The sequence below is a fragment of the Leptopilina boulardi genome, unplaced genomic scaffold (genome assembly GCF_019393585.1).
Source record: "Leptopilina boulardi isolate dan_hultmark-lab unplaced genomic scaffold, ZJU_Lbou_2.1 LbouV2_19, whole genome shotgun sequence".
NCBI lineage: Eukaryota > Metazoa > Arthropoda > Insecta > Hymenoptera > Figitidae > Leptopilina > Leptopilina boulardi.
Genome location: NW_026137740.1, coordinates 298,314 through 316,148, shown reverse-complemented (window position 1 = coordinate 316,148; position 17,835 = coordinate 298,314). Strand labels below are relative to the sequence as shown.

General features: G+C 32.1%; 1 protein-coding gene across 1 annotated transcript in view; it reads left to right on the top strand.

Moving 5' to 3' along the window:
• The first annotated feature begins 2,602 nt into the window (after positions 1–2,602).
• Positions 2,603–17,835, top strand: part of LOC127277892 (histone-lysine N-methyltransferase PRDM16-like) — a 64,759-nt gene continuing 49,526 nt past the window's right edge. Inside the window, exon 1 of the mRNA XM_051299321.1 lies at positions 2,603–3,481. Coding sequence (XP_051155278.1) covers positions 3,445–3,481 — 37 coding nt within the window. The 5' untranslated portion in view covers positions 2,603–3,444. The remainder of the gene's footprint in view (positions 3,482–17,835) is intronic.

The window sequence follows — 17,835 nt, the reverse complement described above, 5'->3', positions numbered from 1 at the left end:
TCTGGGGTTTTCGAGGTTTTTTAAAAATAGACCTAATTTCAATGACAACTAAGTCTAAAAGTATTGAATTTATAGGAACATTTTTGCTAAGAAAAAATAAAGTTTCATTTTTTTATCGACTTTCGAAATATGTTGACGAAAAAAATAAGTTTGAATTTTAATTTTTTAAAGTGAAAATAAGATGAATAAGTTGATGATCCATATAGAAAAGTAATTACATAATACAAAAAATTAATTATTCCAATGTGACTCGTTCAGTCGACATTTTCTATGACGAGGGGCCGTAATCGAACCAACGCAAATCAGTGATCGAAGATCTAAGACGCTCAAGTTACGAGTTGTAAATAAAATTAGATTCGCTGTTAAGTGCTTTAAAAACGGTCATTCTGCATATATATACTTGAGAAAGATTGCTTGGACTCGATTCGCTCGTCTTTTCAAATAATCAACTCCCGCTACATTCCTATTATAAATTCAATACTTGCACGCCATATCATATTTCTTGAAAACGACATTTAAATGATATAAATCGATTTTTTAACCATAAAATTGTTTATTGAATTAAATAACAATAAAAAAATACACTGAGAAAAATAGGGTAACAAAAAGTGAAAAAATATTTTATTGGGAATTACAATTATGAATTAACATACTCATTTCCAATAAAATTGTAAGTTTTCTTCAAGCTTATAGGTTAATTTAAATTCATATTTAATTTAATAATTTATTTAATTGTTGTAAATCATTTTTGCATTATGTACGATTGAATTTTCATTATTGAGACAATAGATTTTTGCAGTTATACAGTTTGACACAATGGATTTAAAAATCTCTCTCAGTAGCCTGAGACTAAGGTGAATTTACGATTTCTCAGATGAAAATAAACATGAGACCGTTTAGCCGGGCACCAACTGCATTTGCGATATTTCCGTGTGTGCCACACGTCTTGTATATATGCAATCGGTTTGTAACCGCTGCAAATGCGTGAGCTCCTGCAGTTCTCATTAAAATAACTGCGCTATACTTATGATTTGAGAAGCTCATGTAATCTACCGATACCTATAATTGTATTTCTTGACGAGAAAATATTTAAGATATGCGTACTCAAAATAAGAAGTTAAAATTAATTCTAATTAATTTAGATGGAAATTTTTTCTATAAAATTTGGAAAAAATTACAATCCGCAATTAAAAGAAAAAATTTCGGCCAGAACTAGGAAATAATTCCTCAGTGGAAAAATTCAAACATATATGTTGTGTTTCGACGCTATCCGAACTTTTTGGAAAGATAGTGTTTAAAAAGGGTTTTCTTATTAGACGCATTTGGCAGAAGATTCTGAAGGATAATGGTTAATATCACGACATTATAGTTCTTAACGAAGAAACCAAAGGGCAGTACCTGTAGGGGTGGATATATATACGTATATATAGTTTGTAAATGTACACAGGAGGTGAGGAAGAGCGGATGCTGTTGAGGACGCGAAAAGGGGGCGCGAATGAAGAGTGCAGGGAAGGGCGGGGCTGCGCTCCAAGGAGTGCGCGGAACTTTTAACACCGCGAGGATAAAACGCGAGCCGAGTGTTGGTCGTAAAGTCGTGCAGGTGTGACGAGGACGAAATTAAAGACTATATAACGATATATATATATGTATACACCGGATGAAATCGGCTTCAGAAATGCCACAAAATTTTCAATGAAGTGAAGTGAGTAAATTATAATAGTAAATCTTAACATTGTCATAGGAATGCGACTATGATTGAATGAGTTCAAATTTTCAATCGCGTTTAGTCATCCTTCCCCCTTCAGTTATCGATCACTTTCCTCGATCTACTCACGTGACACTTTAAGGAATCTTCATTCCTTTTATTGCTTTTTTGAACTATTAACTTTAATTATCTCAGATTTAAAAATTAAAAAAATTCTTTTAACAATGAGATTTACAGAATTTAAAGTTTATTAATTTGGAGAAACAAAGAAGAATATGGAAAAAGACCATTTTTTGTTATTCGTCGATCAAGTCCAACAAATCAATTAAGAAATAAATGATGGTGTATATATCTATAAATCATTTCTCAGAATCAGGATTTGATGGCTGTCATTTGTAAAAAGAAAAGTAGGAATTTTTGATAAATGAATTGATGACGTCACATGCTCTTATTAAGGAGGTTCGATACTAGAACATAACCTCAAACAAAATTTTAACATAAAATCTGTTAATTTTATTGTTTGTCGGTAAAGTAGATTTCACGTTTAGCCTAGATATAACCTCAATTTTTCTTTAAGACACAGTAAGATTATAATTACCTAAAAAAGCAATTAATTTAACTGTAAAAAATGGTATTAGGCAACTGCGTACGCTCCACAGTATAAGGGACCAAAGATGCCAACAACGGTCACCAAACGCAACTGCGCTTGCGCTACTGCAACTCTCATTGGTAGAAAAAGGCGCTCTTATTTAAAATGTTTTATTATAAAAAATGTTTAGAAAACAATAAAAAATAAATATTACAGGTCACGTAGTGACATATAACCTAAAAAATAATTGTCAATAATTGTCGTTTTCTTGAGTCCAGGAAAAAATTGGACGAAAAAAAGAAAAGGAGGAAATAGAGGGTGGATTGAGGATAACGATCGAGTCAATGAACCTGTATAGGGTGAGTGCGAAGCAACTCCACACAAACGGTAGCAAAGAGAATAGTATAAGAGAATCGGACGACGACGAAGACAAAGACAGTGGTTGATCATTGGTGGACAGGATCCGGGAAAGCTCAGTGGTGGGGAGAGTATAGTGCAGGTTGTGCGAGTCCAGGTGAGGAAGGGTGCGAGGAAGACGTGAGGTTTATCGTCGACGGCCGCAAGTCCGCGACGTCGACGCGACGAGTTTAACGGGAGGGAGAATATATAGTTTTCTCTCTCTCTCTCTCTGTATATATACACACACGGAGGAGCGTCGTTTCAGAAGAAGGTGGAGGAAGAGTTCCAGTGGAAGGGGTTCTTGTGCTGTGACGAGGAAGGGGGTTATAACAGGGAGACCAGAGAGGGTGGAGAAAGAGGAGACTTGCAGAGGACAGAGAAGCCTCCTCTGTCGGGGGACAGATCCATCGTGCGTCTAGAACACGACCGAAGGGAAGTGACGATCCTCTAAATCTTTATCTATATGCATAGATCGGATCTATGGATCATGAATGTTTTTTTTAATTCGTTTTGAATTTTAACCGATTTTGAAAGTCGGTTCCTGATTACAGTGATTCGTGACTTAGTGGTGTTTATCGAAAGGATTTTATGTTTTTGAAAACTGAATTATTGGATCATTATAATTTTATATGAGAATTGAGAGAATTTCGCGAGTCGAGATCAAGGGACGATCGGTTGTGGAGCGCATGGCTCACCGCACTGGAACTGACGTTCTCAACAGTATCTGGGCTTTATTTTTTTGCATCCAGCGATGAGATCCAAGCCGGTTGCCAGAAGACTTGCACAGGGTGAGTTAAATTTTTCTACTTTTTAGAGATTTCTTTTTATTCTTTGTTTATTTTTTGTTCATTTATTTATCTTGGGAAATTTTTAAAATGTTTTATAGACTTTTTTCATTACACAATTTTTGAGAAAGTGAAATACTTTTCTTTTTTTTAAAAAAACCTCTCTTTGTTTAATACTTGAAGTTTGTCTTTCGTGCATATGTAAATTAACTATTCAGTATTTTGAAATCTGAAAAGCATACATACAGAATAATTGTCTTCGCTGATAACATTGTTTAGACGAGAACTAAACATTCTCTCAAAGAGAGACAAAAATCCAGTAATCTTAAGTTTTATTAAAAAGCAAGGAACATTTTTTTATTCTCAATGCAATTCTCAAAATTGTAATTTATTGCAATTGTACCTAAATTTCAAGTTAAAAATAAATATTTTTAACTTCTAATTTATTAAAGTAATGTACCTTATTATTAAATTGTATTTTATTCTCATAGCCTCTACTATAAAAGTTTAAAATAATCAAATTTTTTGGATTCAATAGTTTTTACTTTGGTGAAAAAATTTCTAAGTTTGTATTTTGAAAGTTTGCTTCTTATTACCAAATAATCTAAATTGCTTTCCATGATGTATTTTCAGAATTTCTGACTTTTTTGATTCAGAGAATAAATCAATCTTATATCTATCATAAATAGAAAATAAAAAGTTTGCAAATTGATTACAGTCGAATATTGTTTTAATTGTTTGATTAATGATTGCGATTTCGTGATGAAGTGCACATATAGTATAAAACACCTGTAGCTCAATTTAACGAACGTCGTAGTAGTAGATAAATTGTCCATTCTGAAAATAGCTATATGTATATGCATATTGAACGCAAGGGTATATCTTCCTTTCTTATTGCGATTTCCCCTTTTGAATAGAATCATGACGCAACGACTTCAAGCCCACGCCTCGATAATCGATATCCATATAACTGTCCACTTTCAGAAAGAAATTAAAACTCGTTTGCGGTAGATCCGTATGCCCTGATTTTTTCAAACTTTGTTGAAAAAAATGAACATAGTATAAGTATATAGCCCACAATTATTTAAGGTCTTGGAAACTAAAAATTAAGTTTTTAAATTTTCAAACTGAAACTTTCAAATATTCCAAAACAATTTGAAAATTCGTTTTTATGTTAATCAAAAGAGTAAAAAATTAAATCCTGATTTCAACCAACTTTGAGACGAAACCTTCATGGTTTCATTTTCAGGCCAAAAATTGACTACAACTTATTTTGAGTCAAAAAATTTGTAGACATTTGTTGAAATTTGACATTTCTGGGTTTCTATGGAGGGATTATTGTCTGCATCAAGTGTACCTTTATCATATTTATTAGGAGGGATGTGCGTAGGCGGAACGCGCCCGCGCATCACATACGTTATTCCTCTTTTTACAATATTGTCTAGTCACTGTTGTGCTCGTCCTTCTTGACTCTGCCCTTCTTGATGTTCCAAGTCCCGCCCACTTGTAATTGTCAGTATTCTTCACTTTTTGTTGAAATAAATTAAAAAAGTTTCAGTTAAATTTTCAATAACGTTCGTTTCCTCAAACACAAAATTGTGCAATTTGTCATCAAAATGCATAATTAATGTATCATCATTAATATATGTATAAATTGCTAATTGTGTAAATGGGACAAATTACTTTACATCAATTTAAACGTGTATGGAATTTTGCAAATTGTTTGATGTTGCTTGTAGTTCTGAGAAATTGATGATTAATGCTCTACTATAAAATAAATATAAATATTAAAAATTTCACTAAATTTATATAATCACAATTGTCAATTTTATTTCTAGCTTATCTTGTGGGTTGTTTATATTTAGAGCATTTTTAATCGACAATTATAATTCTCGGGAGAATAATAAGAGAAATATTAAACAATTATTGCTTGAAATAATGTGGTCCTTGTATTGGATCGATAATTCCTTAGAAATATAATATCTTCATCTGAATTAAGAACAGTCGACTAAATATTCTATTTCCGGAACAGTAAAATACAGTGAATATTATTAACCTTCATCCATTTGAGCGTTCATCATCACTCTCACCACTCTTTATTATGTTGTATTATGCGTTTTCATATAATAAATTTTCATTGCCGGTTTTATAATGAATTGCAAATATATGTTGATGTTTTATTCCCGACATGATAATTTTCCATATTGGCGCACTTAAAAAAGTAGAATTAATAATTAATATATAATAAATAAAAATAGAATTAATTCTTAAAAATTATACTCAAATATTTTTGTAGCAATTAAATTCAATACCCGTGTAGAAATTTTTCCATGGCCCGGATCGAACCGAAATGAAACGCCGCGCCTGATGTGGCCCTGATTAAGAAATCCACATTTTTTCGTGTCCCTGATCGGGCGTGGCGTTTTATTCACTACTAGGACCCTGGTAGGGAAATTTCTACACTGGTAACTTTAGTCTATAATTGTATAACCCGAAATGCTTTTCGGGGTTTATTGGTATATATGCGCCTAATACATTTTTCATCCCGGGTATCGGCTTCTTCAATCTTTAAAGGAATAAAACAATTAAAAACGAAGAAGGAAGCGTAGTTCTTAATTGGTGAACACAGGTGATGAAAGAGAGGGAGAGTTGGACGGATTCTCCTTCGACAATCGAGACTAGAATGGACTGACCTACCTTAGGATCATCCGATCTATTCAGACTTCTTATATTCATCTGAGGCTCTCTCAGGATGCGAGACAAAAGACGAGATGAAACAGAACCTCCAACCCCCCCTCCACCCTTATATCTGGATGTGTATGCACGTTTTTTTGGCTTTGTCTCCCTTTCGGATATACGACTTCCGGTACCACTGGCAGACGCGACATGAATAGGATGATGCGCCTTTCAATGACGAGGTTTCCTGATTATTTTCTTCGCTTCTCGTATTCCGCGTACGCAAACTTTAACTATCCACCAAGCCCCACTTCTATATTTCAAGTTTTATGGTTTCTTTGATGACGCTCTCGTTCTTTCGATTTCTTTATATATCATCCTCACTTCCTGTGATGATGGATATAATCTTCGTCTTTATCTCGAGATTAGTTTTTTAACGTGTCGAATAATGAATAAAAAAGAGTTAGTCATAAATTCATTTCAATTTTAAATTAATTTTAAATTTATTTGTGCAAAATTAATAAATTTTTAATTAAATGAGAAACTTAACAAAATTTAATGAATTTTTAATTTAATTCAATATAATTTGCATAAAATTCTATCAAACTTTCAAATCTCGAGCGTATATTTGTTAGGGATAAAAAAATCTTTTTAGTGCAGTCTATGAACTTGAGTACCTAATTGTCTTCCCCCATGAAATTTGTCCTCCTCTTTTCTCTCGGCTTATATTCTATATTCCTCTCGTTGAGAGTGTTGTTAAATCCATGATCTATTGTTTTGTCGACTTCCGAGTCAAGTCTTAACGGATTTTCTCTTCGAGATTATATACAAAATCCGTTAAACACTCGATCGTTTGCAACGAGGGAGATTAATTATTATTAAGGGTTGTGATAAATCATCTCTGTGGTTCTTATTCAATTTTATCATCAGATAAACTTACATCGTGCAAATGTACTTGAGCAACTGGGATTTAATTAATAATTATATTATATTAATTTAATGAAGATATGCGTTTAAAAAAATTGTCGACCAAATTCTTACACAAGAAGGCAGTAAAATTTTTTTTTTTTTGTCGAATTTCTTTTTACACTACCACTATATTTTTTTCTATTAAATAGTTGTCACCTTAAATATATATATACATTTTTGCCAAGATGATTGAAAGGGTACTTTATATTTTAAAAAATAAAAGACAGATTTAAAAAAAAATTTTACCCCGCTTGATGCAATAAAGCGTGAGAATTATAAAAGGTATACATAAACCCTTATCGCTTTAAGCAATTTGAATTGTAAAATGGTCCGCCCCTAATCGGCCAAATGTGCGCGCGAATTAACTCGTCACTGAATTATTATCCGTAGTGGCTGATGATTGGTCGTTGCGGCTTATTCCTTATTGTTTACAAAACTGATTGCATTTCGTCGCATTGCAAAATTGAGGTATTCATAATATGCGGGTAAATATAAAAGTGTGCAGTCGGGGGAAGGAAGCTTCAGAAGATTTGCACGGAATTGTTCAAGAATTTTATTGAATTTATTAAACTATAAGGGAAGCTGACTACGTTGGCAGTGGGTGGGAGCAATAACGAATAAATACCAATTGTTCTTTTTTTATTGCCCAATTTACATAACCGACCGCAGTTATTCGTCGATGCTTATATTATTTCCATGTTCATTTAGTGTGTTCTGAATCGATCACAAACTGCGGGAGAGAGACGCGAGGGGAAGTTCGATCTAATATTCACGATTATGCCGTCATGTTGAATTAGAGCCTGATCCGGTTACTCCTTCAAGTTTAACACTTGGAAAACCGCTCCTTTCAGGTCTAATGATCTTTCTTTTTTAAGTTTTGCAACATTTTTTTGTATTTGAAAATTCGTATGTAAGAGACCTGATCTTAAATGTTTGATTTATTTCCGAAAATTGTTTGCTGTTATAATTCAAATAAGTTTAAGACATTCAATTCACTCACACTTTCACTAAAAAAATTTTACACTTACATTTGCACTTACACTGGAGAAACAAAAAATGTATATAACAAATATAAAGAATAGTAGGTGGAGAAAAAACAAAAGGTAGAAAACCGAGAGCATAGTAGGTGATTGTGAGAACACGTGTATACTTATCCGTCACGGATTCGTCAATGTTCTCCTTTTCCATCCAACACTTGGATTCAGTATTTTCCAGGAATTATACTGAAATAAAGAACAATTCCGGTATTTAATATTTAACTCTCGACAATAATAAATGTTTCCTGCGTAATCTATGTAAAATAAAAAAATAGTCCCCAAAAATAAATGTAGAAATTAGAGTGAAGTTGAAATTATACGAGACTTTAATATCCTTACATTAACAGTTTTATTACCAAAATTAAAAGGTTTCATGTTCATAAAGCATTAAAATCAGAAGTCAAAACTATTAAGTTACAGTCTACAGATAGTTCAATGATTAGGTAGCTTTGGATTATAATTTGAGTGTAAAGTGTAGCCAACCGTAAGGCGTTTGGAGCCAAAAGCTGATATGTCATTATCATGCTGCTAAAATGTATAGCTAAAATATTAACATCTCCAGTTGCAAAAACTGTTGGAGGAGTATAATTGTTGGAAGTGATAGAATTAAATGGAAATATAACGCACGTATGAGATAAAAGAAAGAAATTGTACAAAATTCTATCTAATGAAATTCTATATATGAAATAAAAATTCTAACAAATTATTTTTTAGTCCATTATTCATGAATCTCGATTATAACACGATAAACATCAATAAAATGCAAAATTAACAATTGAGATTGCTATTCTCGGGAATTAGCCACGAATATTTTCTAAACAATTACATACCGATAATGCAAAAAGGAGAATCGAAATCTCAATTAGATGATTACTAGTGCAATTGCGAGCTGCTAATAACAATGGACTGTAGTCTTATCAACCTATAATGACAACAAAATTTTACTCGACTACCATTTATTGTTAGTTTATTTGATTTAATCAAACTTTTTTGCATTTACATTTTCAAAACAAAAAAAAAAGAAGATAAAAAATTTGTCACGCTAATGAAATATAAATCTCCTCTCTTGTAATAATTGCAAATGTTAATTAGTTTTATAAAAATTTGAATTTAAATTAATAGTTCTCAAGTTTTTATGTATAGTTTTGGGTTTCATATATAAGTTCCATTCTCCTGAATTCCAAGCCCATATTTCTGGCAATGCACAATCCGAACAGGAAGAATGAAATTCAGCAAAGGGAAACGTCAAGATGCTTGTGGAGTCTTCCACCGAGGGTTTTTTCTTTGAAAAAGTCGCGGAGACTCGCTATATATATATGCGAATAGGTTAAAAGCCCGTTTCTGAAAGAAAAACGTGGCTGCGAAATAATTGAAATAAACTCCAGGATATTTAGGAAGCGAAACGACATGGAAGACTTGAGGCTTTTTAATTAATTCTGAAGTCAAGTATAAAATATAAAAGCCGAAGTGGGGTGAGACGACAAAATATTTTTTTAAAACCTAAAATGAGTACCTACACCTACACTAATTTTTTTATAACAATGTTTTATGACTTTATTGAAGAATATAATAAATAAATAATCTAAATCTGAATTAGTAAAAATTTCTGCTTTAGATGTTGTTTGGAAATAGTTTTTGCACATAATTTTGCAAATCGAAAAAAAGTCAATTAAAAGGGACCTCGAGAATGAAATGCGACAGAAGTGCGGTTATGTCGCAGTGACGTCGCGGAAGGAGTCGAGGGGGGCAGGGAAGGGGGTTTGAAGTAAACAGGCAGGTAGTCAAGAACGAAAGGAAAAAAAGGAAAATCTGTAGAGCTAATTCGCGTGCGAGATAACGCGACATAGGGTAGTGCTGTGTGTCCTATCGGTGAAGCGGTCTACGTCGAGTCACGACGACGAAGCTGCCAGGGCAGAGAAAGGCCACTGTCGACTTATGCCTAGGGGTGGTTGCTATATAAGGAGATCTTATCAAAATGCTTTCCTCCCCGCGGTAACTACTTTACCCTTCCTACCTTGATGACAATATCGCGTGGCCACTGAGATAACCACTCGTGTCATTCCAACATCGACTATACCTACTTCTCCTTCAAGTTGCCTCCTGCGACCAAACCTATACAACCCACGCTCATTCTCGTTCAACCTCTGTTCTTTAAACTCGCGACCCATCGCATTAAGTGATTTCTTACTTCCGCGATCAATGCTAATGGTTTTTCTACATCACATAACATTGATTTTCACTTCAGGAAAAAGGAGAGAAAAAAGAAAGAAATGCTTCTCGTGGAAAATCATGATAAAATTGTATGATTTTCAAAAATTAAAATCGTTGGCGCACGTGACGCGAAAGCTCTGATATTAACTCCAAAATGATATAGGATTAAAATTAGACGTTATCGTCACGTGATTACAATCAAATTTCCTGCCTCAAATGTCACTCTGGACATACTATATTTATTTTCCATAAAATAGAGAAAAATAATATATTCACATGAAATTGGCCCCCCACATTTAAAGAATTAAATATTTTATTAAATATTTATTCTTCTACCAAAATAATTCCAATTTTTTAATATATTGACTTTTAACACCTGGACACGCATTAGTTATTCCGATTAATTGTAGGTGACTCATAAAATATCGCTACATGATGTTCAATTTGAGATTGTGTAATTCACAATTTGTCACAGATACAAGTAATAGTTGGAGATTGCTATTTTGCATTGTAAGGGATATATCTTATCGTGACCGGTGCAATTTCTATTCCGCATTGTAAATTTCCACATTCTCATATACAATATTAATAGTTTTTACAAAGGGAACAGGAATTTCTAAAATAATGATACATTCTAGGCTACTGTGCATAATTTCTCGTTTTTCCTGTCTCTTGTGAAATTAATATTAACATTCATATTTATAAATAACTTTTTCTTATAAGTATAATGTGTCTAACGTGAAAAGTAGTCCTTGAATTTCCATTTCCATTTCTGCTATATTTGCATTTTCTAGATCCCACTGAGATGCTCTGTTTGCAATATTCTATATATCAACCTATAAACTTCTTTTTTCCTTTCTTGCATGTTTACAAACAATTTTGCACTTTTATATATATACACCTAAAACTACAATTTAAAAATTTTTATGAAACTCTACATTTTTATGTATACAATAATAAAACAGTTTACAGTTTTATAAAGCTATTTGTACCAAGTTTTATATCTAAATATTTTATGTGGGGCAAAATTTTTCAAGTGAAAAAAAATTTATTTTTACTCTAATAATAATCGGTTACCAAAAAAATATTAATTTATAATTATTTATATGTATAATTAAAATGGGCAACAAACAAATCAGGAGTGCTATTCTGTAACTTGATTTCACTTTCACTTCGAAAGTGAAAGTGAAAGTGAAAATGAAGTGAAATTATAGTGAAATTGAAGTCAAGTTACAGAAGAGCACTCTATAGAGTGCTCTTCTGTAACTTACTATACACCTATTGGTGTATAATTGAAAAACAATAACTTTAACCTAATTGAAAGATTAAAGAATTTGTCAAGACGTTTTATTCCTAATTTGTTAAACTACATGCGTATAATTTACTGATAAGCATGAACTAACTCTTTAACCCACTTTTCTCTTCGTAATCTATGTTTGCTCAGTTCAAGAAACGCACTTTTAGATGTTATTCTTCATTCTATATTTTCATTTTTGTTTTTACAAAAATACATACATTCTAAAATTTTAAATATAGAGGAATTTTTCCAATTTGTGTGAAATATTTTTTTTGGCATTATTCATGTGACTCTATTATTACAAATATTTTTTTTTAATGTATATTTTGAAATATGATGCTTAAAACGTAATTTGCAAAGAGAATTAGATAAAGGCACTTAAGAGAAGAAATATTTGTTTAGTATAATGAGCATCAAAACACGTGTTGTTCGTGAGAAAAATGTATATGCCAGATTGTCACATAAGCTCTCGAGATGAGTTCGAGTGCCTATTTTATTGCCTAGTCCCTAGAATAGTATATATATATATATATATATATCAGAAGACACTAAAGGCGTTAAAGAAGAATCCTGATATTTTCAAGACTACATATTATTTTATGGTTTATATTTTTTTCTCAGTATTACATATATTTTCTTACTCTGTCAATTTTGAGTTTCCAAGAATAACCATTAAAACATTAAACCAATTTTATTATTTGGAGAAAATTTTATTTTCCTTACGTGCAGTTAATTTTCAGGCATATTTATTGATATTAAAAACTAATTAAATTTTTTTAATTTTTAAAATTACTTGGAATTAAATTTTTATAAAAGTGGTGGAAAAATTTCGTTCTTTCAATTAAAATTTTTTTCAATTTCCATTTACCATTTTTTTTGTAACTTACAAATTTGTCTTATTTGCATGCAGTTATTTTATCACAATGAATTTATTATTAAGACTCGGATGTGTATCTTGTTTAGAGAAGCAAACTGGTTAGAAGCTGAGCGTGTTGTTATCTTGAGGCACGTAGTCCTGTTGCGTCTATTTTATGTTCACAGGGTCGTTCTCTGACCAGCGACGTAAGGGTAATGATCTTTCTGACACGCAAGTGCGTTATAAAAGTATTGAAATATTTTCACCCATAAAAAAATGGTAAAAGCACAATACACTGTAATTTGTATTTACAACGAGAAGCACGTAATTATTAACGAAGAGATATTTAAACATCCGGTATTGTGATTTATAAGTATATTTAGTTTTTAAGAAAAGTAATAGAAAAATTGCGTTATTGAAAAAAATCAATTTTTAGAATAAGTGTAGAAAATAATGTAAAAGAATTCACTAATTTAAATTACTGAAAATTACTAAATTTTAGTCATTCTTCACTAAAACTTTAGTAAAAAAAAGATGTGATAGATAGATCTGTAATTTAACGTAGCTGTGTGCTTAGAGTTAGGTACCTGGCTCGTGTCACAAGGGTTTTCTTAAAATTATTCTTGTATTATATATGGTAATCTTAAATAAATAATAATTAAATTAAAATTCGATATTTAAAAAATAAAATTTATATAGGTATCAGGAAATTATAAATGTAATCCGCGGACAACAACCATAAAGATAACCAGTTATTGCTTGGACAAGCACTAAACGCCATTCAGTTGTCTTGATTGATAAATTCAATTACTTTTCTAAGACTGATTGAGGAGGCAAAACGATTATATCGATTTTATACGGTTCGCTCTTTTCGATTAACTGACAAACATATACCTGAATGGAATATCAATCAATTTCAAATTGAAGCACATTAAAATCAATCTCGATTCGAAGTTTATGCTTTTATTACTTGAGAGTCATTCTTACTTTTAATCGAAATACTATTTTGCATTTTTATTTCGATATTTTCATATAGATAACAGAATTAAATAATTATAATTATTAAAAGAATTATAATTATAAAAAATTAGAATTATTAATAAAGACATTGTGAAAGTGATATTATAAAGCTATAGTGAAATAATTCTCTAAATTTTTAAAATTGTACAAGTATTTTGAAATGACACAATTCTGGAATTTGAAAACATTGGAACATGGAATTATAAAATATTATGACTACTTTAGTCTTGAAATTCAAAACGTGCATCAAAATCCCAGAAATTTATAGATAATAAAGTGCTAAAATTATATATTGTCAGAATCGTTTGATTTTAGATTTCACGTAAAGTGTGAATTATAAATAATTGAAATCATATTTAAAGATAGGTTATTGAAATATTTAGAAACTTAATTTTTTTCTTATTTAGAATGTGCAAAAATTAATTTTAAAGATAATTTTATTATTTTGAGAAAAGTGGAGGTAAAGACCCAAAATCGCGTTTTTTGGGGGTTTTATCCCCACTTTTTTCAAAATCCTGACGTGCTAGATAATTTTGGGATCCGGGATCGTGTTCAGCAGACAATGCACTGGTTAGGAATTTTTGCAAGTTTTTTTTAAACGAAAGCATCGCACAATGGCGGCTTATCTTCTGGAAAGATTTGCGGGTATATATATGTTCATTCAATCCCTTATGGGAATCGTTTGTTTCGTCAGCGAACATTCAGTTCTCTCTTGGCCAAAAAAAAGGGGGGGTGTAGGGGGTGGATGGATATGGGCCCTGGTATCTCTGTGTGGGAACTTGTCTGAGGAAAAGGAATAGAGACCAATTCCTAAAGCAAGCCAAGGCAAAAGACATCGAGAGAGAGATATGAGATTCACGTTTGTTCTTTTGCTTATGGGAACGTTTCACGCGAGACAAAAACCTTTCTACGTGAAGCGACGTGTGGCGCGAATCGGGTTTAGGACTGTGTCAAATGACACTTGACGATCTTCCATTTCAAAATCGTAAAATAATTCACACATTATTTCATGAGGATGCAAAACTTCATTTGCGGATTTTTAAGAATTTATTAAATGTTTCAAAGAAATTTTGGCATAGTTTAAATAAATGAATTTATATTTTACACATGGTAAAGAATTCTTTCCAAATTCTTTCTGAAAAATGAAAATTTATTTTAGTAACAATTTTGTAATTTAGAAATTCTGTTAAATAAAAATGTGACTAACAATAAATTCTGAAATTCTGTCAAGTGGAAATACTAACAAATTAATTTTAGAGCTATCAATTTTTAGAGCTAATTTTAGTTACGATTTTAAATTTATTTGATCTTATTTATTTATGAATTCAATTATATATTTTTTTCAATAATATCTTGTATTGTAAATTTGTAATTGCTTTGAGAAAGGTTGAGAATCATTGAAAGGTGAGGTCCAGGGCAGTGGTTTTTTTCTTTTACGGGTCGCAGGTCGCGTGGGAATGAAAGGGGCCCGTGCGGAGGAGCCGTAAGACCGAATTACATGGGTCTGTCTCTTCTCTGTCTCTTTGCCGGGTCTGTTTTCGGAGAAATGATTCCTGCGATTTTCTTCGCGCGATACTCTTCTCGCGAAATTCTTTTTTCCCCCTGTTGAAGCGTGTCGCATTCTCACAAACGACGAGAATGAATATCGCCAGGAATATCCGTGAAGAAAATATGACCCTCTCGAAAAAAGTACGGTATACAATAATTTTTCTCCAACGTCAAATTTTGACAATTTCATATATATATATATTTTCTTTTTTTTGCTTTTAATGTATACATCTTGCTGGGTGTCTCAAGAGCGGAACAAAGACTGTGGGACACGTGCTTGCCTCGAAGGCGCATATAAAGTAAAATTTCTGATGCATCGAATTCTTTACCATTTTGAAAAAAAATATGTTTACGTGAATTTTATCATTTTTAAAAGCTGGTTAAAATTAATTTTAATTAGATAATATTTTAATTTTACATAATCTCTATTTCTTTTTTTTAATTGGTAATTTTCAGATTCTTAGAATTTAGGCGAGTATAAATTTTGAGGAAGAAACACCTTTTCGTTTCGCATTTTCAATGATGATCCGAGAAAGTCGATTCTCATTAACCGCAGCTGTTTACATTTTCATGGACAGTCTGTCTAGTATAGAGTAGTCATTTTTATCTAAATTTGTCAGCTTGCCGTAAAATTTCAGTTGGTTCTAGAGTTATCTAATTTTAGAAAATTATTACGGGGAAATTGAGGACTTTAGGAGACAAAATTTGATTTAATTTAAAAGAATTTTTATTTCTACATAAAGATTACCAAATCATGAAGAAGAATTTTCCTTTAAATTGAAAGAAAAATTGTCTCCGCAAGTATACTTAAATTTAATCGAAACATTCGATAATAATATTATTCTCTAATATGTCGTTATGAGCATATGATGAAGTTAAGGCTGTTGCAGATGTCCTTAATAATAATCAGTAGCATTCCACCTTTTGATTTGAGTCAGCATTATTATAAATGGCCTGTATAGTTTCGTATGTCTCTCTCGAATTTTATATCTGTACGAAATGGGCAAATATGAATGGGGCTAAAGCAGGCGGACATGTGTGAAATTAGCTTAATCTCTTGGCTCGGATGACAATAGAGATACAAACTGATTCGTGTACGACACGCATTGCCAACGTTCGGGTGACAAATCTCACCCCAATGACAAACCCTGTGTCCCTCTGCTGTCTTCCAACGTGTAAATACATTAGAGGATGATCCCCCATTGGCGTAGTCTCGACGACCTTTTTTTGTCACTTTTTCCCTTCACTATTACAATAATAAATATTCATCTTTCTTCTCTGACAAGTAATAGTCGAATTAAAATCATACATCTTATTTCGTAGAAGAGGGAGTCATGTTTGGAAAATTGTTTGGAAAATCCATACTCAAAAACTACAAGTTGCATTATTGAGATTCTTGCATCATTGGGTTATTTGAGGTCCAAGGTAAAAAGCCACAATTATTTTTTTCCGACTTTGATTATAATTTTTAGTTAGGTCTCTGAATTACCGACAGAGGTACAGTTTTCTCCTCCTGGTTTCTCGCAAACTAAAAGTGGTATTCTGAAGATTTTTTGTAGCATTCCTTTAGTTAATGTCTAGGCTGAATGGCACAACTATTTTTTTCAAAATTTGACTGTGAAATTTTTAGTTAGATTTCTGTATTACCAACAGAAGTATAGTTTTATCGCACTTCTTTCTCGTAAACTGTTAGTGGTATCTCGAAGATTTTTATAGTATTTTACAAATTAATGAAAAATTGAATCGTGAAATGATAGGATGAATGGAATTATAATTTCTGCTTTTAATGTAAGAAAAGAAGCTGGACCGGAATATTGAGAATGTGGATCATTTGAACCGGAAACGGAGTCCTACGTCGGTGGTTGGGTAGATATCGGTGAGGCAGTAATTTAACAATGAGCCAGCTGGCGCGTGTTACGGGAAAAGGTTGCGACCCCTAATGTACTTATACGTGTATATATGTATAGTCTACTTTACCCCTACACGAACACTGTATAGAGATTCTACTGTTTACTCACACATGAATGCATGCACATACACTTGCAATCGTGTAGTATTCTAAACAACAATGAACGGGGATGCCTCATCCCTTTTGTCACGGTGGTTCTCGCGTCAATGCACCCAGAATCTCTCGCCTATATATTTTCCCATCTCTCTCTCTCTTTCTCTCTCTTTCATCTCGCCTATTTATTTGCGTCCCGTGTAAAACGTGTCCAGCGGCTAATTGAGTCATTCTCCCCCCGCCTTCATCTCTTTTACCCCCATCTATCCAGGTACGAAAAAAACATAAAATGTACATTGCAATGCAAAGTATGTTTTATATGTTTTAAAAAGACAAAAAATGTCTTATGAAAGACATTAACTCTACATTCAATTGTTTTCAATGTATTTATAAAGTTATGGAAATTGTAAAAGAAGAAAAATGACAGATGTCAACAGGTGTTAAAATGATTTTTAAAAATAAATAAATTTTCAGACGAGGCAATAATAGTGGCCGTTTTTAGACACTGAATGATTGTAATGGTCCCTCTAATAATCTACAACGTTATGATTAAGTAATAAAACATTTAGCCCACCCTTGTATATAACTACAAATGAGACATCCCTCTCTCTCGTCTGTCTCTCGTCGAAAACTTTTCATATGTGACTTTTGTACACGTGCATCAGCCAAAACTTTTGTATATATAAGTTATTGACACACACTACTTAGTTATTGTTGTACACATATATAGAGCTAAAAACT